Raw genomic sequence first — 25,670 nt, forward strand, 5'->3', positions numbered from 1 at the left:
GAACCCTGTCAATGTAGAGCACACACTTCAAAGCCCAGTAGAAGTTAACCAGCCGAAAAGGCTCTCGCCTTTACAAGCGGTACGAATAGTACCTTAATCCTTTCCTCATAGACGGCTGGAGAAATGATCCCGACGTGTGGCCCAACGGGAAATTCAGCGACACATATGTTTACCTCGGGAGCACACCTGTGTAGGAGGGACGTGACGGCGGCTGTACGAGCCGTGCCGTCGTCCCTGATAAGAAGGGCGAAGGCGGCGAGCCGAGCGACGGGGCTGCGACGACCAGCGTGGCTGGCTTTTTTTTTCTGGCTTTTGGAACGACCTGCGCGTGCTGAGCTTGCGCCCCGAGCACGCGCTGCGCTTCTTTATTTTTCTTTCTTTACAGCGCCGACCATAGCGCTCCGCGCTGCGGCGTTGGTTGGCGCTACAGGTTGGCGCTACAGGTTGGTTGGCGTTGCGGACGCACGGTACACAGAAGGCCGGCACGGAGAGGGTGAAGGCAGACGTCTCTGCAGCAGTTCACGCAGACCTGGCGGAACGAACGGGAACCGTGCGCAGTCATTGGTGGGCATGACAAGCCGCTAGCACGGTCGTTACGCGCTCGCAGATGCGTCAGCTCTGGTGGATGTGGCTTAAGCGCGCGCTTCTCAGGGTTTGCCCTACCAATCGTAGAGGTCGCAAGCTGCAAACATCTGCGCGCGACACCACCCGAGTCAAGAGAAGAGGGTCCGGGACGCGCGGGCCGGAGTCTCGGTCTTGCCACGGTCAACGGCCTTGGGTGTGAGTAGCGCTCGATACGGGCAGGAAGGCGTCGTCGGACGACGCTCGATGACGGCACCGGCGCAGGCTGACGAAGATCTCGTAGAGCCGGGGCAGCAGGTGCCGGGTCGTGTTGCTTGGCGAGCGCCAACGTGGCCACGACGCGAAGGACCGGATCAGGTGGTGGGTGCGAGACACCATCAAGACTCGCGTCGCGGGATGGTGGAGGCAGCCCATCTGACGTATCCTCGTCGCGCGCCGATTGTGCACAGCCGTCAACCTCCGACTTGGCAGAGTAGTCGCTAGAAAGGCCCAGCGGCAAGTTGACCGAAGGAGAGGACGAGGAGCGCTGGGCAGGGAAGAAGGTCGCTGCTGCTGCTGCTGCGTCGCTCTCGCTGGCGGGTAGATTTCGCGGTGTAGCGACAGCTGACACGGTCGGAGGCAGCGGAGTCGGCACGGGGCAAGGCTCGTGCGCTGACTCGGAGGCTCGCTCAGCCGGCAGCGTGGACGAATTCGGTGAAGGGTTCGTAGAAGCCCGAACGGCAGAAGCGACGTCGTTGGTGGCAGACCCGATGGCGTGCGGCCCAGGAGCCGGTGTAGGGTCGGCGATGGCACCACTGTCGCGTGTCATCGTTGGAGGCGAGCAAGGCGATGACGTGGCCGGTATCGCGGTCGTGTCGAGCGCTACTCACACCCAAGGCCGTTGACCGTGGCAAGACCGAGACTCCGGCCCGCGCGTCCCGGACCCTCTTCCAACGCCGCAGCGCGGAGCGCTATGGTCGGCGCTACACCTGTACCAAGCACAACACAGGAGCAATGAAATCGCGCCGCTCGTTTGAGGCGTACGGAGTTGCCATGGAGGGACATGCACGGAATATTTCGTTGAGCTCACTAAACATTGAGGGTGCAGACAATTGTCATTTACGATCAAGAAGCCCGATCACTATTCAATAGGCCTGGATCGAACCAAAGCGCGATGGGAAATGCACGTGTGGCAGCAATTCTTCCACACCTGGCTAGGGTACAACTGAAAGTGTCTGTGTGGTACGAATCGATGCGGAGAAGGTTGATTTGTTTGTTCAGTACAGTAGCAAATCGCTTTTTGTTCACCCCAATCTAATATAATATTTCAAATGGACGGCTGTATACGTGTCATATGCTGTTTTCATCACGGGAACTCCAACGTAACTGCATTTTTTGTGGCGTTTGCCTCAAGTTGCCATTTGTCGCTGCACATTGCCAGCACCCACGTTTGCTCCCACTTCTCGTCTCTTGGGAAGCTTAAATTGCCAGTACTACTGTTTATCTTGCACGATTTACGCATCAAGCCGCGCAATAACTCGCCAGCATGACGAACCGGCTCGTCGGACGAGCACTAAGGAAACGATACAGGAAACTGTAAGCTGATACGTACGCGGGTATAGCGCAGTTTTTGCCAACAAGTGCTGCCACGTGTACTCCAAAATCACGGGACCGACTCGTCGTGACGTGGGGCGGAAGAGGTCGATTCCTGTAGTTCATGCAAGCAGCGGAGCTGATACTGAAAGACAGAAAGTGATAGTTTTTCCAGCACTAGTAGCTAGTAGGCAAGGGCGAAGGTGACGTATCGCTGCAGATAACCACGTGAACTGCGCTCCCTTCCACCGTAGCTGTGGCCGAGTGGTATGGGCGTCCGCCACAGCTACGGGAGGTGGCTGGTTCGAAACCCACCGGCCGGTACCCACCGGTTTAATAAACATGAGTACAGGTGTCCCCCGACCCGGCGCCCGGTTTCCGCAGGGGTGTTAAGACCTGGAAGTGATGCGTGGAGTCCCGCCGCGCCCAACCGGGCAACCTGTTTCGACGCTTGAGCCCGAAAGGGTGGTATTCGATATATGTGCTTGTCCTTGTGTTTCACCCATCAATGTCCACCTGCCTAGCGCGCACATGACTGCTGGAGCGTTACGCCAGCCGTTCCTTCTCGCAGCGCGTCTTGCGTGCAGGCTCACCTCAAAGCTCAGAACTCAGTGGCTGCATGTCAGGCGGGCACTGCACCATGTCGATCACGCACGCTTTTTTTCCGCGAATAGAAGGCAGTCTCAGAGGACAAATAAAAAGGGTTATTATAGAGTACTTGCATTCAATACTATTTCTTTTCCACTTCAGAATCTTCTACGAAATCGGGGATCTCCCAAACAGCAGGGGAGAAGCTTGATATACCCAATAACACAAACATTTTTGCAGGCATATATTTCAAAGCTACAGTTTAGCGCTTATCCCCTGTTGCGATAGTGCCGGCACCGATTTCTTCATCCGGAAACCAAGGCGAAAACGTTGCCTTAAATTGCACTTGTACCTATGAAGCTGGCAGAGAGATCTATTTTTTTTCGGTTAATAATAGCAAATCTGAGATATTGAGAGTGACTTAAGGCTTACCACAAGATGTATTCCTGCTCTCTAGTCTTCTTATATACATTACAGTCCTAATTGTAAAGGTGCCCTTCAATAATTGCATGCTTGTAGATGACTGCATTATTGACAGTTATTTTGTTATTGCTATTATTACTATTCACTATTATAGTAATTAGACTTGCAGCCTTGGTGCCCACAGTAAACGCATGCCTACTCAGCTCTCGAATTTTTTTCTGCAAGTAGTAGCATTTTTATGAGCCGGCTGGGACAAACGCGCGCACTCTAGCGTTTCACCTGACAGGACGATGAGCTTTAACGTTTGTACTTTGGCTCGCTATTCTATTGCTACAATCCGTGCGAACTGTTGCAATCCGGTGTAAGACATGGCGGTGGTAATGCGCCGGCATTGTTAACACCTCTTCGCGCTTCGGACGTGGCTCACCAACCTGCTCCTCTCCTGCACCCTCGTTTGTGCCAACCGCAAATTTATTGGGACGACAAAAACGAGATGTGGCGTCTCCATCAGTGCTTCTTGTAAGTTGACATTACCAGTTGCCGAAAAAATTACGTATTCTTTAGTTTTTTTGTGTTGAGCGTGTCCTCTCAAGCTATTCCTGCACACATCACTGACCATCTATTCTGACTCCTATTCTCTTTTCTCCATGTGGTTGAAGTCGAGAGCGTCACAGAAGCCCGTCTGGTTGTGATTATGCATTCTTGAAAGAAAGGATCAGGACACAAACCAAGGAGGGATTTAAAATCGTTAACACGTTCCATTTGATTGTAGACGACAATGCTTTGAAACGCCCAGATGATCTTTTCATCTGGCCGATAGATTGCTTTTTCACGGTGTTTTGTGGATAGTTGCATCATGATATGTGCCACCCTTCTGAAGTGGCCAAATTTGTGCAAAATGTGTAATTTGGACATCTATGGCCAAAATGCTCGAGCCAAAGCGCCTCGAGGTACTAAGGCGCCTGAACACTTTGCTAACATTGTTTCCCCATGTTTCAATATTGCTGTTCTAATTGAAACCTTGTTGTACAGTTACATATTTTTGTCTGACCTGTTCCTGCTGAATTACGATGTTACTCGCAGTGACAGTCTTGTCTCGATCCAAACAAACAGGCGGCGGTGTCATAATCGCTGTTGAAAGCCCCTAACTACGTTAAACGCCGCTACATAGAAAATACATAGCAATAAGTATGGATAGAAGTAGGTGGGAAGCGTTGTAGAAAGCAAATATTTAGATGTTTTTATGTACCACTTGAATCCTGTCAAGGCACATGAGGTCATCACATTTTTTGAAAATGTTGTTGGCGAGTATGTAGAGCACCAAATACTTATTCTTGGTGTCTTCAATATAGCGGGTGTTTAAGTCAACAGCAGGCGTGTCAACTACGCTTATTCACACTACAATAATTTCACAGTGAAGTAATGATACACTCTAAAGACTAGGCAGAGTATCACAGGCGTATAGGGGTAGATTTACTCTTCAAGGCATTGTTTTACTCTCGCAAAATGTCGGGTGGAGGGAAATGCATTGCTCACTCTGTCCGCAGGGAGAGAGTGAAATGCTCATTATTCTGTGTCCTTCTGAGAGAGAGAGTAGAATGCCTGTTCTACTCTTGCGGTACCAGAAAGCAAAACATAGCGTATACTGTTGCTTAAACTGCAGGAGGCTGGTCCGAGCGTGGCGATGTATCCCTCACGCACGCAGAGCAAAGAACACATCATTTTTCGTCTAAGAGAACAGGCATCCAGAGCGCAAACGGGTGTGGAGATCAGCGCACTATTTTTTTATTCGGAGTTGCGCCACCGCGCGCCCACACGACATCACGAAACAGCACAGCACCGGACAAAGAAGATCCGTACAGCGGGCAGGCGGCAGGCGCCAAGGCCATGCAAGAAAGGTCTTGCGTTAGCCATTTTTAGCCGCCGCGAAAAGAGGGCAGTCGTTCATCGTTCTTTGGGTTGAAGAACAAATCCTCCACTGTAAGTGATTTCTAACTTACGTGGCACACTCTTCGTTTATGATATGCTATCGCCAGGCATTCATCGCGAAGTATAGCTGCCGCGATTGACATCCCACTAGACATGCGTGCCGCTTCATTCGATGTCAATCGAAAAAGCCGCTATCCGCAAGAGCTTTGAAAATCGCGAACGTTGAGTGAACCATGGTGTGTTCAACAAGAGCTGATGCGCGGAGTCGCATCAAAAGGTTTTTCTACTAGCACATGATTCGACGCCCATGCGGAGCGTGCTTAGCGTGCGTTTTATGTGTTTGAATTTATTTAGTTTGGCAGTCTACTGTGTGCGCAGCGCGGTTCAACTAATGAGTTACATAAAGAAAGTTAGCAATCAGATTTTTTTTTATTTTTGTTCCCACTCCTGTAAGAGCCTGTCAAGGCTTACAGTAATAATAAAATAAAATAAAATAAATAAACTAAAGGCGTTAACTCGCTGGCAGCATGTTTCGTAATGTTAGGCGCGTGCTTCACAGTGTCTTTCGCCCATGGGTAATCTGCGGCCACTAAAGTTACGTGCAGCGCTAGTGCCAGTTAGAAACTGCACTCTGCGGGAGGTCAGTTTAGCGCGTAATGTTCTTTTGGGCTGAATATGATGGACCTCTTTTTGGTCATGGATTAAAATGGCGTAAATTTACGTCTGACTTTGTGTCTCGTGTTGCGGTTTTCGAGCAGGGTGCGAATCTGACACGGCGCATATGGCTTATCCGCAAATTATGGCGTGATTAGTGGCATTACCAGAGAAAGAGAGACAGAGAGAGAGAGGGGCGGGGGGGGGGGCGTGCAAACTGGGAACGTGCCTAGGATGTGTTACAAGCGGTCTGTGTGACACATCTGAGTTCGTCATACAGCTTTGCGCTGTTTGATTTTTGGTAGGTTACACAAAGACAACACGGTCCACTGTTCACATTTAAATGACTGCAGATATGAGTTCTTCATATTGTAATCCAGCTTCAACTGCAGCCTAAGCAGAACATACAGAAATGGGCCTCATAAGTTTGGAGGGTTCCGTTAAAGGCGGTTTAACTCCTTGTCATGTCATGTTCCCTAATTCGTCTGGTACCACATTTGCTTTATTATTGGCCACTTGTGTACGCCGATTGTAGTCTTTACACTTTTCTTAACTGCACTCGTTTTGTTCCCTTTGCTTTGGCGGCTGATTTCTTTTGTTTTAGATGAGCCAGAATTCTCTTTAGGAATATATGAGTTGATAACATAAGAAATTAGATGCGCACCAAACCACCACTGCCCAGCATTCATTCATACTCACGCTCTTTCCCCAGAGGAGGCGAAGCGTTTAAGAAGCGTGCCAACATTGACCAATATTCTATTTTTGACCAGAAGTATTGTAACATTGGTGCTTGACTGAGACATAAAACGTGGTTATTTATTTTTTTCTTTAAATCTAGACATCGAAATTATTTCAGCAGTTCACTACTGCAGTAATATAGATGTTTGAAATGATTTTTTCGGTAGAAATACTAAGTGCTAAGGCTTCTCTTTAGTGCAATGACCTTTTTCCTTGACTCTCTTGATGTGGTTTTACAATATTTCATCGTGTTCATTTCTGCCCACGGTATTTTTCAGGCACCCGTTTTATATAATTCAAGAAGGCAGTTGCAAGGACACAAGGGCATCAAGGATCCAGCTCAGCACTACTCCACATGGCGCAGAGGAGCGCTCCCCAAAGCATCCAAATGCGTTGCCATGCAATTTGAATGAGAAAGCTAAAATGTAGGTATACTGGGTGTATTATGTAACTAAATGGCACTAAAACTGTCAAAAGACAGTATGCCACACTAAGCTGAAAATTCCTAAATGCTCTCGGCAGTCATCCTGACTTAGTAATTTTTGTAATGTCTCTGATGGGCAAGTGAAGATAAAGTATGCTCTCTAAAGACATACACATAGGAAGATGTGTCATTGAAAAGTTTGAAATATGTTTTGAAAAACATATGGTACAATGAAATTGCACATTTGCTTAGTGAAATTAAACGTACTTGCAATGAGCAGGCTGCCTGTGTTGACTATAAAAAGAAAAATGTCATGCTATGTTTGCTGCTGCCATAATTTAACACCACGCAAATATAAGGGAGCAAATACAAACTACTGTCATTCTGAATTTTAAATGATGACATGAAGCAGGCACAATTTCATGTCTTCTCTTTGTTTTCTATTTTTACGAGAAATTTCAGAACTATGGCTTCCCTACTAGGATTCATGAAAATGGGAGTATTAGGGGCAGATCACTTCAGGTTTAAGAAGGCTTTATCGTTTAGCTACATGCTCACGGGACCCGTTCATTAAAACCGCTAGAGCCTAAGGAAGCGGGAGCAAGGCGTTTGACGGTTGCAGACACTGTGGTGCACACCATACGTCTTAATTAGAAACCACAGAGTCGCTTTCAATTGAAAGATTTGACACATATAAAATTGTGGTACCTCCTTCTATGACAGGCTCATCTTTGTGCTTCCGGCAGGTATTTGATATTTTGATGGTGGTGACAATGTACCTGCCAGCCAAGTTTGTAAGTGGAAGCAGGGATGTGTTCAATGCAATGAACTGTCAAAGCATCAGCGTGGAACACTTGTTGAGCAATTGGCGGATGTGAAGATACAATCGAGGAAGAAGAAAACCCCCTAGCTAGGTTGATGGCTCCTGCAGGCAAAAGTTCTATATGGTAAAATAAAATAAAACATTTTTGTACATAACAAATTTCTAGATTTTAGAGTGCACATTGAGGTGAGAAAGATGACAAGGGCTGTTCTCGGTAGGTTAGAGAGCAGTGGTGCCTATATTTTCATCGAATTCTTTGCGAAGTCTTATGCACGCCATCTAGCATAGGTGTCACCGTCAGTCAAAGATCCGTGACCTGTTAAGCTTACATTTCCATTATAAGACCCAAAACGCACTTGTTGAGCATCTTAGAAGTCTTGAATGACAACTGGAAGAACTGATTCTGCCAATGCAGAGTCCAACATCCAATGCAGAGTCCAACACTGAACACATCATGTGTTCTTTCAACCTTACAACTTGTGCTTACAACTTGTACAACTTTGTCATGGTGCACGTTTGTTGTCAAACAAAAACAACTCACAAGATAATGTGAACAAATACGCTCAAACAAGCAGCAGGCAACGTATAGATGTATGTTTCCACTTCATGCTTCGTTATGATGAATGCTCCTATAATTTCTCCTGTCACCAGGTCACGATGCCAGTGCAGAACCTGCACCGTCTCGATCAGTGGCTGGCATTTACAGGCCCAGCAGTGCTTTGCTAACTGCGAGCATATTGCTGCCTTGATATTGCAGTGTTTGCTAAGGCACTTATTAAATGCCTCCCTGTCTACCTGAAGTAGATGTACTTGAAGGAGAAAGGGATCTCATGGATGGCAGAGCATGCGTATGTACCAAACATGGTGGCAATACTCGTTGTGAAATGCCTGCACTCTGAATGTCCCTCTCAACTTCCTTCTTTACCTTGTCCGGACTTCCGAAAAGCAACGCGCCTACGAAGACCGACAGCGAAAACAGATTCCAGAGTGCAATCGGCGCCGGCGGGCCGTAAACACCAATTGTCCACCGATCAAGGCAAGTAATGACCACCAGTCAGGACAATAAATGTGTGAGCGTACCTTTCATAACGATGACCACTAATCAAGACAATAAAGACGTTCGTACCTTTGTTCAAAATTTTTGGTCATGTCTGTGTCGTTTGCTAAACAACTTCGCTGGTCATCCGCCTTCAAACAGTGGAATAGCTTATGATTTTTCTTCCTTGTCAAACATTTGCTGGATGCTGTGATGAGAGAGTCCAATGAGGTCATCTTGAAGTGCTCTTGCTGTTCTCGTTTATATTCCGGAGAGTGCGGTAAGAAGCGTAGCCATGCGTTCGTGTCCAGGCATGCGCTGTTGACATTATGCATTGCCTTCGGATTTGTTCTCAAATTAGTTTTAGGCGGCTCCTGCTGGGCCAGCATGATAGGAGCCAAGGGGCTTTAGTTGTGCTCTTGAATTCACTGACCACCCGAGCGCTTCCTCTACATGAGAAGTGACGCTACTGCCCCCTTGTGCATCAAACTGTTCTTGCTCATATGTTGCAGTATTGGTATCTCCTTTTGATCTTGGGGTATAACGTGCAGCGAAAATAGGCACTATTGGTTCCAATCATTTGATGTGTGCGTATGAAACAAAAATAACCTTGAAAGTATCTTGAAAGCCAACTGCGTCGGGGACAAAGTCCGCCGTGCGCGGTCTTTTCGCGACTTAGTTCGCGTTGAGACGCAGTACGAAGGTCACTTCGTTCGCTGCTGCAGGTGCGCTTCTTCACACCAGCGTTTTGACAGCGAGTGTCCGCGGTCATCGAGTGCTAATGTTTGCCTGTGCATGCTGACACCATGCTTGGTAATTTAGTCAGTAAGCGAATGTTTAAAAGTTTATACGACCGGTAAAACTACTATTACAGGAAAGCTGTATATGACTAGGGCATGTCCATTGTCCGCGAACAAAAAAAGGTCGGAGGCCTGCGCGGCACACGCAGCACAGTCACAGCGTAAGCTTGTGGAGCGGCTCAAGAGTAGCTCCAATTTCGGCCCCACGCACACCAGGGTCGTCACGAGAGTCTCTTTGCCTCGTTTTGACGAGAACGATCTGAACTGTCCGCCGGGCGTCGATGGCGAGCTGCGCACGATGCGTTTGCAGGCACGTTAACTAGATGGCGCCACCATACATGCGGAGACTGGGGATCGCGTTTTTTTTTTGCGCGCCCCGTTTGAATGGCATCTCTGCGTCTGCGCCTTAACTAGATGGCGCCACCAAACTGGCGGAGGCTCGGTTCATCTGCGTCTGTGTTTATAAGGTTTTTTTTCCGCTATCACAAGCGCTTGCGAGGCTGAGTGGTAAGGTATCCGACTCGCGCACAGCGGTCCTGGGTTCGATTCCGGCAGAGACTTGCTACCTTTTGCTCATTTCCGGCGAAAGCGTTATGCGGCATCATCGCGACCCTAAACGGCAATTGTAATAAGCCTATAACAGCTGACGCTGTAAAACTATCATCATCAGTAATGGCTGGAATGTTGTCGTCGTCTTCCACAGCTCGTTGGCGCCCCTCGGCGCAACCCCGCGAACGCGCTTGTGCCACTGCTGGTGTGTTCGTCCTCGTCTTCTTTCACAGCTGGCTGCGTTGTGCAAATCACGATCATCATCGCATCGAAGCGCACTTTAGCTGCCACCTGTATCCTTGAAACGACATCTATCAGAGACTGTGCTGGACTTTAAGATGAAAATAAATGCTTTCTAACCTTGGTTTCTTACTGAAGTATCTTGCTTTCAGGTTCAGAAACCTGCGCAAGGTTTCTGAAACAGCGGGCGGCCGATAGGCGCAGCGCGCGTCGTGATCAGCCATGCTCGAGCGAACATTTCTGAGGTTCATTCGAGCGGTGAGGGTTGACTCGCAGCGCCTCCGCAGAGTTGCGGCGGTAGGTAGCAGCGGCCGCTCTTCCACAGGCCGTAAGGAGAGAGGGAGCGCGCGCGTCCAGACCGGCCGTGGCTGATTATCAGGGCTAGTTTTAGAGTGTCCCGCTCTCTGAGGCCATGCTTTCTGTTGGCCTCCCATCGTACAAGGTGCGTGACTTGCCTCTTGGACTTTTCAAACGGTGGCCAGACTGCCACCGTCCTTCGTGAAAGTAAAGTCCAGGATACCGAGTACGTCCACCTTGGGTATACCATTACTGGCCAATGTTGGGTTTTTTGTCTCCTGGGCAGGTCGCCCTCTCGTCCCCTATTTCAGGGTTAAAAGTAGGTGTGTGCAAATATTCAAAACTTTCGAATAACGAATAGGCACTATTCGTAAACGCGAATATTTTTCGAATACTTTGTGAATATTTCAAAACGTCCATTGTGTCCCAATAAACATAAAATTGGTACAAAAATATGGTAAAGTTTTACCCCCGCAGGCATCGTATAGACATAAAACATGAAAACTTCCGCAGTGGAACAGGCTATGTCACTTTGGTAGCCATATTTAAAGGCTGTACAGAGACCGTTCGCACTCTCTGAAGAGCCCTGTGCACGTGAAGAAACATGTTTTCCCCAATTCTCCATTTGTGTTTCTAATAAAAACAGTTCATAACGTACTATCTAATCAAACAAACTTGCTCACATTAGGAATACTGGGATCTGAACATTGTTTTATATTATTTATGATAACGGCTGTTCACTATTAGAAAAGTATTCGATATGCGATTCGGCCTCAGAAATCACTATTCTCACGCTCCTATTTAGAAGCTCCGACTTTTCCGGGGTGCACGAGAGACCTTAGCTATGTAGGTAGAACTTGTTTTTGTGCACGGCTTTTTGTAGGACGTCTTGTTCTTCGCCCGGCAATCCCGCGCAAGTCCACACGGTTAGGTCGTCCGCATGTATGGTGCGGCGAATACTCTTGATGTTTCCCAAGATGTTTGGTGGTCACCTCATCGCTATATTGGACAGCAACAGGGCGGTCACCGACTCCAGGGGGGTTCCTTTCCACGGCATTTAGATCTTTCTGGTCCTGATGTTCAAAAGGCCTATGCTCGCCGCTCGACCCATCTGGAAGTCCTGGACGTAGTGGTATGTCCTTAGTCCGCAGTTAGTTAACTCTAGGCTATTTAGCAGCATTCCGTCGGAGACGTTATCGAATGCCCGCCTCACGTATAAAGCCGGGAAGGAACTCTTGCGGGGGGTGCTGAGGGCGTAGATTACTTCGTTTAGCAGCTGAAGTAGAACGTCTTGGGCGGAGAGGTGAGACCTGAAACCGTACGTTGTGTTCGTAGGTGCATCCCTTCTCCCAGGTAGGGAGAGAAGCGACTGTGAACCATTTGCCCGAAGTGTTTCCGCGCGCACGACGTAAGGCAGATTGGGCGCAGGCTCTGTAGCATTATCGACTTGCTGGTTTGTTTGTATCGTCGTTACGTCCACGTGCTTTTAGGCTGCTGATATACTGATGTTCTCCCAGCTTTCGTTGACGTAATTTAGTAAGCTCTCTGTTGCTCCTTCGTCCAGGCTATGCAGGATCTAGATGTTAATTTTATGCAGTTTGGGCGTCGCGTTTCTCGTGAGGTTTCTTAACGCTGCTCAAGGCTGCTAAGACCACTGGAGCTTAATTTAAATCGACACATTCCTGTTAGCTTACCCTTTATGCTTTAATACTTATACATGCTTATAATAATACTTATACATACTGGATGAAACACCAATGGCGCAGGTAGATAACGACGCATTGCACCACCGAGAAGAACGTTTCGGCGATGCTGCTGTAGGTGTCAAAGTTTCACTCGCTTTAGACTACTCGACAGAAATCTTTAGCAAACGGGTGCATCCGTTAACCTGTTCTCTGATGTTGAATGAATAAAGCTTTGGTGTTGCATTTATACCGAAGCCATGATACTTAATGGTTCACTTGCGCACTACGCGGGGGTTGGCCCACTAGCTTCGGGCTTGCACTTGTGAAAACACTTGGAAGGGTGCAGTGCTATCCACTGTCAATCCTTCACTAACGGGCGACCTTTAGCGCGTCACTGGACATTTGTTAAAACCCTATGCAGTATCAGCTACCCATGGCACCGTCTACAATTCCCCACCGCAGGTTTCAAGTGCTGTGGCTGTAGGTGGCTTTTGTGCTGAGAAGCCCATAAAACGACCCTTGAACATTGCGGCTCAAGTGATCGTTTTACATTTCTCGCTACTGAGCAAGCGCAGCAAGCACCTCCATGGCGGCGGTTGCCTGATTTTGCGTCTGTGCCCTCAGCTGATTACTCGCTATCGAAGAAAATATCAACGAATAAAGGTTTAGTTGAGCAATTTTAAAATGAAACCAGTAATCGCCCAGCCCTAGTAAGTTTCATGGTGATACAAAACGTGCGTAATTCATGAATGTAGCTATATATGAATCTGATTTCTCTGTGCGTACACTGGTAATCACTGTTCTTTCCTCGATAACCATTACACATCATTTTCGCCCACGAGACACCGCTGCGTCTGTGGATCCGCCTGACTTGCTGCTTTAATTTTCGCACATATTGTGAGTGGTGTATTGCACAGCCATAAAAATGTTACGATGGTAATGTTTCCCGCCTTAGGATGGATAAAGAAATATTGCTTGATATATTCCACCATATTCTTAGATGTGTTGGATGTCATTTATTTTTTTGCTTCTCCCTATTGGTCATATACCTTTCCTGTGCTGTACGTTTCTCAAGTTTTTTTCCTCCTGCTGCTGCGTACCTAACTCCTGCCTTTACGTGGACTTGGTCAGTATCATTACAGTAGTAGCACGCTGGATTTATTTATTGATTGATGTATTTATTGATTGAAATATTAAATAGTGTATCATGTTTCCTGTAATTGTTTAGTTATTTAATTAAGATATTGTGACAGCCCGAATGAACTGCAGAAATGAGTGTAGAAGATAGAAAGAAAGCGCAGTTAGTGATCGCAAAAGAAGGTATACGGCATTTTGCGAGGCCATATTGAATGGTTGAGCATCACTTATGACAGCAATGGTTGTGGGAAAGTGGCGCTATACGTCGGTTCTGACCAGCAAAAAAGAATCGTTACGGACATCGGTGGTAAACCTGCCTGGAAATGATGGTAAACGTGCATGTGACGGGGATCGCTTCTAGGCTTATATGCAGCAAGGGAGATGAAAAAGCGTCTGTCGAACAATTTGTCACGGTATATTTGAAGAAAAAAAAATATTTAGACGAGTGAATTAACGGCCGCGAAAGAAGACAGACAAGCTGAAAGGTTTGTTCTTTGTCGGCACTGTCCGGACGACTTGAGACGATTTATACAGATGAGTGTAGAAATTACAGCACTCAAGCCTACTTTTTGGCGAGAAGCAGACCGCCTTAGTAACACCCGACAACTTCAGAAATTATGCTGATGTTAACTAGCGCAGCAGTGACAAAGGAGTGCACTGCGTACCATGTGCTTTGACTTAGCTGGAAAGCAGCTTTATAACTTAGTTTGCAATACAAGCATTTTGTGATAACAATAAATTATTTAATGATGACATTAAGAAGGGGTAAATCTGAGGTGACATTAAAATGTCATCTGAGGTGGCCAAAATTATACCGGAGCCCTTCACTACGGCGTGCCTCTTAAGAACTGGTTTTGGCACGTAAAACCCCGGAAAGAAGATGAGATGTACCCATTCTTATGTTCTGCGCGTCCGTATGTCCTTTATTGGGCGAAACAAGTTTTTAATTTTATGGTAGAGGCTTAGCGGCAACACTTTCTGCCTGTATATTTGATGTTTCCAAGACGTCACTAGGCAGCGTATAAGCATAGCGAAACTTTCTTGTTGACCATCGAAATTATGTTCGTTTGGGGAGAAACATTTATTTCACTTTCTATACAGCAAGTAATCTAGAATTCGGTGAACTCGCCGGCAATTTCTTCGTGCTAGCCGGCCATCCATGCATCACGAGGCTTTCCCCTTCTGGTTTAGAAAGACATATTTCTTCGCAGCTATATATGGCAATCTGAAAAATAGAAATCGCTAGGGTTAGTGGGGATGATTGGAAAAATACGGACATAGATAATTGTTACTCACATGAGGTTGCTCTTTCGAAGCGTAACTCCTGATATTCTGCCAAAGTCGCACTAAGGCGTCATTGCACAGTTCTTTCTGCTGTTTTTGCTTAACTTCCCCTGTAGCAAAAAGGAACAATAAACACCAGTATATATATATATATATATATATATATATATATATATATATTGTGACACGTCAACCGATGCCTTGCCTTTATTTCCGAGCAGTCACCCGAGTCAGAGACGAAGCACCGCACGAGACAAAAGATGCTGAGTTAGTTGTATGTACAGATGACGACGACGATATGCGCAAAATGCGCTCACACTAACCCCCCCCCCCTTCAGGAAAGCGGTCAGCAAGACCGCAAGCTAGAAAGGATAGGTACTGCGCAAGTACGGTTTCAGGCGAGATACGTGAAGGATTTCCGTAGTGCGGCCGCGGCGGTCAGTAGCTGAGCTGACAGGAGTGACGCGGTAGTTAACGGCCGAAGTTCGTTGCAAAACGGTGTAGGGGAGGAGATATCTGTAGCGAAATTTTTCACAGAGCCCCGGTGCACGAACAGGTGTCCACAAAAGAACTTCGTCGCCTGGGCGGAACGAAGCAACGCGACGCGTCGCATCATAGTGAATTTTCCTTTTGTCCTGAATGGTAGCGGTGTTGGCGCGGGCAATTTCACGGCAGCGGGAGATGCGAGCGGCAAATTCTTCAGGAAGAGAGGCAAGCAGGTGCTGAAAGGAGTGTAGTGTCCAAGACGAAAGACGGCGCACGACCGTACACAAGGAAAAAGGGACTGTAATTGGTTGTACGTTGGACGGCAGTATTATACGCAAACGTCACGAAAGGCAGGATGGTGTTCCAGTTGGTGTGATCGGGTCAAACATACATTGACATCATGTCAGACAAAGTTCGATGAAAACGCTCCGTAAGCCCATTTGTTTGCGGGTGGTACGATGATGTGGTGTTATGGGTGGTGTCAGAGGCCTGGAGGACTTACGTAGGACATGCGATAGCAACGTCTTGCCACGGTCACTCAGGAGGACACGAGGTGCGCCGTGGCGCAAAACGATACTGTGCACGAAAAACTCGGCGACTTCGGAGGCAGTACCAGAGAGAAGAGCAGCTGTCTCCGCGTACCGCGTTAGATGATCCACTGCGGTAACGATCCAGCGGTGACCAGCGGGCGTGAGTGGAAGGGGTCCGTACAAGTCTATGCCCACAATTTCGAAGGGGGTGGACGGGCATGGTAGAGGCTGCAGAGGACCGGCTGGAAGGGATGTCGAGCGTTTTCTGTATTGGCATGACGCGCAGGATCCAACGTATTTGGCGACAGAGTTGGAAAGGCCCGGCCAGAAACAACGCGTTTTGATGCGGTCGTAGGTCTTATGAAAGCCCAAGTGGCCAGCCGTCGCGTCGTCGTGAAATGCTTCTAACACTTGGAGTCGAAGTGAGCGAGGTATGACTGGTACCCATCGGTTACCGGAAGGATGGTAGATTGATCGAAATAACGCTCCACCTTGAAGCTTAAAACGCGAAAGTTGTCATCTTAAGCGACTGTTGGGGGGTCGTGCCAAGCCAGTAAGTCGGTCGATCAGCGTACGGCAGTATGGGTCAGTACGTTGGAGTGAGACGAGGTCAGTAGACGGGAGAAAGTCAACTGAGGCAACTGACTGTCCCGGGCTACTGGGCGTGTGCTGAGACGTGTGGCTAGATGGTGACGTGCAGACCGAAGGTGAAGCATGGGCGTTTGGAGACAGCGGGCAGCGTGACAAAGCGTCGGCATCTTGATGTTGCTTGCCGGACCTATACGTGACAGTGAAGTCATATTCCTTTAAGCGCAGTACCCAACGGCCGAGGCGTCCAGACCAGTTTTTCAGGGACGACAACCAACAGAGAGCATGATGGTTGGTCACAACTGTGAAATGGCGGCCGTAGAGATAGGGTCAAAATTTTTGTATTGACCACACGATGGCGAGACATTCCTGTTCTGTAATTGTGTAGTTGCGCTCAGCAGAAGAATGAGCACGACTTGCATAAGCCACGACTTGCTCTTCGGACTTTTGATTCCGCTGCAGCAGGACAGCACCAATTCCATGCCCACTGGCATCAGTGTGTATACACACTGATGCCTTACAAAAAAAATTGTTGAAAAGTTGTTGAAAAGTCATTGGTCAATGTCAACAAATAGCATTGAAAGCACATTGAGGCTTTGTTGAAACATTATTGAGGAAATTGTTGACTGGTGTTGAAAATTGGCCCGCGACATTTTGTTGAAACACCATTGGGTCGTTTCAATTTGAGAAGTCATTGATGGATTGTTGAAACCATGTTGAATTCCAATATTGAAAACCCATTGAAGAACTGTTGAAGATGTGTTGAATGTCAGTATTGAAAACCTGTTGAGACATTGTTGAAATATGTTGAATTCCAATATTAAAACCCCATTGACATAATGTTGGAACAGTGTTGAATGTCAATATTGAAACCCCATTGAAATATTATTGGAGCAGTATTGAATATCAATATTGAAACCCCATTGAGATATTATTGAAGCATTGTTGAACATCAATATTGAAACCCCATTGAAGTATTATTGGATGAGCGTTAAACGTCAATATTGCTTGATGGAGGCAAAAGGTGCTACATATCAGAAACAGGACACAAGAGGAAGAACACAGACAACACACACGTTAAGCACCAAACGTGTGTGTTGTCTGTGTTCTTCCTCTTGTGTCCTGTTTCTGATGCACTACACCTTTTGCCTCCATTATACCAACAAGCCCAACGTGCAATGTTAGTGAATAGTGCAACACCATTTAAATATTATTGGAACAGTGTTGAACGTCACTATTGAAATCACTTGAGAGCCCACTGAAATATGCTGTTTGGTGAATAGTGTTGAAAACTGCACTAGACTTTTCTTTAAATACCGCTGAGCTACGTTGAGTCTCATAGCATTACCATTGATGCCATCCATATTGATGTGGTCCTTGCATACTAGAGGACAGGGGCAAACTTAAATGCAGGCACTTCTGTATTGCAGACCTGGGTCACCCAGTGATCAAAACCACTTTTAGATATAGCCTGTAATAAAACATATTATAGAGCTGCTATCAGAACCATTAGGCCAGTTTTTGAATTGGCTTAACACACAATAATACTCCTTCACGAAATCAACAGCTCAAAACTGATGTGGACAAAAAGCATTTTTTTATAGATGAATTGTTTATTGAAGCCAAACATTTGTTAACTGTACAGCCATGTGTGCCTTGAGATCAAAAAATTCCTAACACAATCTACAATCTGCCAGCAGCTTGATACAATAACGAAATTGAATACTGAGACATGCAAAGTTTGCGTGGCCCTAAAGTAAAACATTTCTGAAAATTGAAAGAAATAGAAAATAAATATTATACAAGCATTACAGTAAATACCATTAAAAATGTACTTGATTTCTCTATTTGGTAGCCAGTAACTTAATCATGGCACAATTTGCATGAGCCCACTGAGACTCTTATTTATTGGTTAAATGGTGTGCCCATTTCACTAAACGTTATCTACCTCCGAAACGACATGGTAATTACAATAACGTGTGCCATGGCAGCAGTTTATTGTGCTGCATTGCTTGTTGCACGATCCAGTTGCGTTTTCTGCCATGATTACTAGGTTCCTGGGTAGGTCATTACATACCAAGCGATTTACTCACTTTGACTACTTAAGATTTTTATCTGATACACAGTGGCCATTAGTTACCTGCTGGAAGACTTAAATGAAACTGGCATGAGGAAATTTTTTTTAATTTTTGAGTGCCGCAATACAAGTTAGAATGAAAGAATTTGCAAGAAATCAGGTTCATGCGTACATGAAAGAAAGCAAATCGCTGCCTTGCCCGAGAACTGTTGTTGCACTCTGAATTTTAGCAAACTTTTACCACTTACTTCTTACTATTTTGAATAGCAAAATAAACCATTGCTGCAAACAAATGTTAATATGTAGTTTTTCTTAAACAGAACCACTGTTGAACATATACAGATTCCACTTTACAGTGTACCTATGAAACCTAATTTTCTGTAAAATTTCTCACTGGGCCTACTTTTACTTTATCAAACTTGAAATGATGTGCCGTCATGGAACAGTCTTGGCATGAAGTGACCCGAGACACCTATGAAATAAAATAGTCAAGAAACACTATCTTTTGTAGAAATATATTAAAGATTTACATAAAAATGTACTAATATACAAACCGCAACACTTGTGCAATTAATTATTAATCACAACACAGTACTTGCGTCTGAACCATCCAACCTGGGCTTTTCAGGTGACTAGAAACATAGTAATAAAAAAATGTTGAGGGCTGCAAGTGCACAACACTTGAACTGTCCACAGACTTGAGCTCTTCTGGACACTTCAGGTCCCTTGCGAGAAGTGAGGCCAGAGTGTTCTTAATGTAGGCCATGTTTGTCCCAGGAAACTTGTGACAGGTAAAGCCTGTAAAAAAAAGGAAAAACCGCATGACGTTAAAGATCAATGTTCCACATGCAAAAGTGCGACATACAGTACGCCCTGTTATAATGAAACTGTTTAATTTTTTGTTTATTCCAAGTTTTCACGAGTTCAATTCTAGAGAATGACCAGCTTTCAAAGTGGAGTGGCACCGGAGGACTCCACTTAATACAATATGGAGAAGGCCAACAGGAAAAGCCCACTGTGGCAGAATAACTTCATAAATATCCTTGGTGTGAAAATGTGAACGTTGCTTGCTTAGGAACAAAATGGCGGAAAAAAGACTTCATACTGTTGGTGGAAAAACTTAAAGATAGACTACTGGCAAATAAAATTAGTTCTCTCAACAATCATAATCAAAATGTGCAGCACTTTATTACTCCACTTAATACAATATGGAGAAGGCCAACAGGAAAAGCCCACTGTGGCAGAATAACTTCATAAATATCCTTGGTGTGAAAATGTGAACGTTGCTTGCTTAGGAACAAAATGGCGGAAAAAAGACTTCATACTGTTGGTGAAAAAACTTAAAGATAGACTACTGGCAACTAAAATTAGTTCTCTCAACAATCATAATCAAAATGTGCAGCACTTTATTGCACTTTTCCTTGCAGGAGTTGCTCCAAATACGGTTATGCCGCCAGAATTGAGTATGGAATATCTGAATTTGTTTTACGAGCTCATATGCTACTGGAGTGCACTTCTCGCATCGTGATGACCATTATTATGCCTCTCTACTGAAAACAAAATACTGCTTATAACGAGGATTTACTGCAGTTGCACACCGACCTGGTTACACTAACACAAATAAATGAGAAGAAGAAATACGAAGAAATGCTCAGTCTTACAAGAGAAATATGCAAGTGGAGTGACTCTGCTAATCCTTTGAGAGTCACTGCCATGCATGTAGAGTGGTGGAAACAAATCGTGTGGTCACGACCATAAATATGAGGCGGCGAAAGAACATATAAATAAGCATACCTTTTAAGAATGAAGTGTCCCCAAGCAGCACATTACAGATTCTGTAACCTTCTGCGACTTCTACAAATATCCTGATTGTGCTGTTGCACCTTGGCTTCTTCCAAACCTGATCTTTCTCTTTATTCTATGGTGCCCATCACTGCAGTAGTTTGGGAGTATTCACCTAGTTTAATGTTTTGTGAGTGTCATTACATTTAAAAAATGTGATTATGCTAGTTTGCCCTGCATGCTACAATAAACATGGTGTATAACAGCGGACACTAAGAAACTTTTGTCACTTTGTGACCTAAAAAATTATTTACCCATTTTTTTTCTCGAAAGGTCACTCTGAGGAACAATCCAGAATAAAAATATAACGCTTAAATTGGGGGACGTTTGCCAGAAAATATGTGATCCTCAAAGGGTTAAACATGAACACCTACAAAGCTCATTTAATCTTTGATAAATCTAAACCCATAGTACTTGAGCACTGGTTTATAATAACGCTGAAAACAGGCAAGTGCGTCCTTGAAGTAAGAAAGCAGGAGACATTTCCAGCAATTTCAGAGTGGGAGTTGTGGACATGCCTCATGTTCTGTAAGAAGCTTTAGTAGTAGCTGCCAAGGGCCTATTGAGTACTGATCATTTTATGGGAACGTGAGGAAAAGTCAAATAAATACCTCTGTTTTTCCACATCCTAGAATACAATGTGATAAATTGGATCTTAATTGGTTGAGTGCCTAGAATGAATGAACATTGCTAAACATAGCAATGTTGACAACGAAGTTCGCAACTGTTCCTATTGTTGCTTTGATCGAAACAACCAAACAATTATGCCCCGTAACTTAAGCTCCCTCTGCTTAAAGGCTACTGTCTGCCACCAGATGGACCTCCTTCAAGACAGGAGCAACTTTAATTCAATGTGGTCTGTTGAAATAGGTGAAACCACTATGTTTTGCATTACAGAATCAGGAGGGCCATTTTGATTGCTGAAATTTGGTGGAAGTGCTGTCCCTCGAGTTGAGAGGTAACTGCACTTGAGCATAGCTTCTCCACAATTCCTATATTATAACAACACTTTCAGGCTACTTAAGCATACCCGCTATAGCACCAGATTGGTAGCAAGCTTCACAGATTGGTACTACAGATTGGTAGTTGCTTCATTGCAACTGTTCATTGCAATGACAGTCAAGTAGTGCAACTAATGCGCAAATACACCTAACTTTGTCAGTTGGAGCCACCAATCACTTCTGGCGGTTAAGGTTGCTTTTAAAATTTAGCACTTTAGTATGGAGGCGTTAGAGACTTGAGATCAAATGAACATTCATTCCAAATAGTAGGCTATTGTAGCACGTAGTTGCAGACACAGGCTACTTGAAAGTCATTTGTTGTGCTAATAGCAAGCTGGTAATTCCAAGTACAAAATGTGAATGCAAAAATGCAATGGGAAAAAGGATGTACGGTACTTGCCTATAACAGCGTTGACCCTGATAAGGCCAAGAGCCTCTTTTTGCCTATTGGTGGTGTTGTTTCCGAGAAGTGAGTGGCCCATGAGGTTCTCTGTGAACACATGGTGAATCAAGGCCCTTGCAAACTTGCCTGGTCCACCATGGCAAGCTGTGCCAGGATCATCTGAATGAGCACTTCTCCAACCTATGTTAAACGGCACGTTTAGGTAAATATTACTGATGTAGTTTAAGGATTTTAAGCACATTTACACAACAGCCACACTCTGCATAAATCACAGAAATACTGCCTGCTCCAGACCTAAAATGTCAACTAATGTCACTAATAAAAACAACTAAAGTTAATGTCATAGCTTGTTATGCTGTTAGGATGCCATGTGCTTCAGAAAAACAAGGATTCACCCAGTAGAAAATAAAATAGTAAGTAAACCAAAGCATTGAAAACTTTAAAGCAAGTAGCATTTTTAGGATACTTCACATTCTTTCGGGTGTCTGTCTTTAACTAATTTCCAGCCAATTTGTGTCACTTGATGGTCAATGGCCTAATGGGTAGGGCTGCTATGTAGACGGGAAGTGGGTTAAAAACCATCTGATGGACCTGCTTGGATCTCTGGGTATGTGACTTAGAGTATGTGCCACTCTTCAATGAATCTCTTTCACGCCATCGTGGGCAACTGCTGCTTGTGTTGGCAAGCAGCAGTAGCAGCTCAAACAGGAAGATAACTGTCGACGTTAATGCGATTACCACTACACATCAGATTCGCTTGCTGTGTCCCAGACCTACTCAGCTGAATGTGTACATAGGACACAAAGACAGGGTGTGCCAACTGCCCACCTCATCAAATAAATGAATCAACTCGCAAATCAAAGGCTACGCAAAATCGCAAAGGAGACACTTAATGCTACCCTTTTTACTAAATCTTAAGCATACCTCCCAGCAATACATTCTCCTGGCAACAGTGCATTTGATCATGGTGACGCTAGACGATGAATGGCCAAAGAATTCACCTTTCGCATTCCGGCTGTGGCGTCTCCAGGCTCGTTTTGATTCTGAAAACAGATGTCAGTATTAAAATGTGACGCCACGATAACTCAAAAGCAACAATCAAAACATCTACATGGACGATTAGGCCGACATAAATGGATGGATATAAATGAGTGATTGAAAACATTAAAGCATGGCTGCTCTTGCCACTGGCAGTGTGAGGTGGCCAAATAATTTATTTTTAATTTCTCTCCTAAATTTTCAAATTATTTTTGCTCATCTACTGCATGAACTGCTGCGGCCACATCTTAAAGGTAGCTCGTTCATATAAAACCTGTGTTGCATTTTTTAACTCCCCATCTAACTGCTGCTACTGCAGTTTGCTTATTCTCTAAGTATTCCACAGAACTGCTCCAACAACAAACCATTGTTCCAAGCTTATGGCAAAGCGTCATTTAGATCACAAGGATACGCTCCCCTTTAACTCTCTCTCCTCTTTAGTGTGTGAATTCAAAGCAAAAATAACTTATTGACATAGCTGTCTGCTTCTATCTCATAAAAAGCCATGCTATTTTTTGACATTTGTCGATAACGCTTACATGCCACTGGGAGCACAGTGGGACGACACGGCAAATATGCCCAACCATCTCGTTCCTTTACTGATTTTCGAACTCGGTTAAATCAATCAGTTACTGAAGGGCCAAAGGCTGAAACTTCACACGATGACATTATTTTGAATGTTTCATCCCACTAAAGCAGAACATAGAATCCCACAGAATCTGCCTTTTCCGTGAATATAGAGCGCCTACGCGAAGGCGTTAGCGCTAAGTACTCGATGGCGGCGAAGGGAGATAATGGTTAAAAAAAAAGTTCACCGCCCGCGTACCTGCGGAAAACAAACCACACATAACCTGATGATTTCACGGCATTCACTGGCATCAGCCCTTTTTTATCTCACCTATCACATAAAATCACATATACGCCATTGCAATTCTTTATTATTATCGCGCCACAGCGCGTGTCTACCGCACGGCGTGTCAGTGGACTCTGGCCACTCGATCCTGAAGCGAACAGGGTAGCAGAATACATTACAACGGCAAAACGCCCCGCGCATATTTTCGCCGATCCCGACACGCCATGTAGTAGATGCACGTCAATGGACGGCGTTGCGCGAACGAAATATACTTGATTACAGTACAGTTCGGATTATTTCGCGTCGCATTGTTTCCACGAAAACGGCAAAGCACGAGCGCTCATTAATAAGGCTAATTTCAATCGGTGCTGGAACACCGTACCAAACATCGTGGCGCGCACAACATGCCCTGTTTTAGCTGGCTCCACATAGCTGCCCACCAAAACGGCAGAGCACAAGCGCTCATTAATAAGGCTAATTTCAATCGGTGCTGGAACACCGTACCAAAAATCGCGGCGCGCACAACATGCCCTGTTTTAGCTGGCTCCACATAGCTGCTTTACGTCGCCGCAAGCGGGCTGTGAAGTTAAATCAGGACAAAACTTCATGCTCAATATCACAAATCTAGTGCTGCACAACCAATTCCTTGCAACGGAAGGATAGTACTAGAAATGAAAACGAGCACAGAGGCGCGTGGAAGACACGCACGGGCTCTGTACGCACTTTTGCTGATAGCGTCGCAAAGAACGAGCAAGTGGAATTCGAAACACTCACTCACCTTCGATGTGGCTGAGTCGGAGGCGATCATGGTGATCTTCGAGGCAACGTGTAGCCCATAACGAGCGAGCAACAAGTTGGAATATACCAAAGATGTCACAGCGAGGCAAAGGGCACAGAAAACGCAGCAAACTCATCACGCAACCCACACACATACGTCGCACGCACAAAGTTCCGGAATGCGCCAAAGAGTCAACAGCGCAAGCGCGCATTCACACAAAAACGCGCATACAAATCCATGCTTTCATAGATATGAATTGCCATATTTATTAACAAATCTTGTAATATAATGGTATTTCTTAACACTTTCTGTGGTTTGCAAGAGTGTGAAAGTTTTCTGCTTAGCTTCCTTGAGGAACTATTTTCTTTATCGCGGTAACGCAGTGCGCCGACCGGTCACGTACGGAGCGCGCGGGAAATAGTGCAAAATTCAAACGTCGCAAATGTCGCGCCCTGTGTGCGCGCACAGCTTTAATCGTTTGTATTAAAAAGAAATATTTATTTTAATACGTGAAGCAACCAGCGCGAAATGAACTACGGACCAGTAACGTACACAATTGTCGCTGTTCGCGCTTGTTAGTTTGACATCATGACGAACGGTAGACAGCATGCCGTCCCATTGATTAAACATTTGTACCTGTGCTTCTGCGCTACGATTTGCCACCGGCAAAGTATAACAGCGTAGATTGTGCGTGGTGGCCAAGCAGTTTCCCAGCACACTGGCCAGCACCCGTCTCTACGTGTTACAGAATAGACCTAGACTTTCATGTAAAATATGGGCACCACGTCGCAGAGATCACCCAAACTTGTTTCATTCTTTTGTGCGCTAAGGGCTAACAACTAAACGAAACGCACTCTTTAAAAAACATATTTATTTATTCTGCTAACATACTACTTTTCCCACCATCTTGCCCATAATTAACATGGAGGCAATGCCGTTTTCTGACACAGACAGGGCACTGGCCACTTACAATAGAAGCCGATGGGAATCCAGGAGGTGCCCAATCATCGGTCATTGGTCACTGCTTATTGAGACGTTTGTCTTGTGCTCCAATTTTGTGTATATATATTCATACAGGGTGGTCATTTTTAAGTCTTACGGAATTTTTAGAAATCGCCTGTGGCAGGTAGCATAATTCTTATCATTGAGCTGGGTTAATCGATGAGGCGGACATTAGTAGCACGAGCAATCGAAACATAGATTAAACTAATTAACAACAAATCACTAATTAGCTTCTTATCTTATTACTTTACGACACATTGCGATTTACGAATTTGAGCCGGTGAGCTTGTCAGGCGTATCCACTTGGAATG

General features: G+C 45.4%; 2 protein-coding genes across 3 annotated transcripts; both read right to left on the minus strand.

The window, feature by feature from the left end:
• Positions 1-424: 424 nt before the first annotated feature.
• Positions 425-1,390, minus strand: LOC119454409 (microtubule-associated protein 1S-like). Its single transcript, XM_037716355.1, has one exon. It carries the CDS (start codon positions 1,388-1,390, stop codon positions 425-427), a length of 966 nt encoding a protein of 321 aa, XP_037572283.1.
• A 16,724-nt stretch (positions 1,391-18,114) lies between these two features.
• Positions 18,115-24,500, minus strand: LOC125945993 (uncharacterized). Of its 2 annotated transcripts, XM_049668462.1 has the most exons (4): positions 24,358-24,500; positions 22,690-22,731; positions 21,686-21,868; positions 18,115-19,240 (listed from the first exon to the last, which is right to left on the minus strand). In XM_049668462.1, the coding sequence occupies exons 1-4, from the start codon at positions 24,491-24,493 to the stop codon at positions 19,020-19,022; spliced, it is 582 nt and encodes a 193-aa protein (XP_049524419.1). In that variant the 5' UTR covers positions 24,494-24,500; the 3' UTR covers positions 18,115-19,019. The 2 variants fall into 2 exon arrangements, with proteins under 2 accessions (XP_049524419.1, XP_049524420.1); XM_049668463.1 differs by lacking the exon at positions 22,690-22,731.
• Positions 24,501-25,670: the final 1,170 nt, after the last annotated feature.

Source organism: Dermacentor silvarum, chromosome 5 (genome assembly GCF_013339745.2).
Source record: "Dermacentor silvarum isolate Dsil-2018 chromosome 5, BIME_Dsil_1.4, whole genome shotgun sequence".
In the NCBI taxonomy this organism is placed as follows: domain Eukaryota; kingdom Metazoa; phylum Arthropoda; class Arachnida; order Ixodida; family Ixodidae; genus Dermacentor; species Dermacentor silvarum.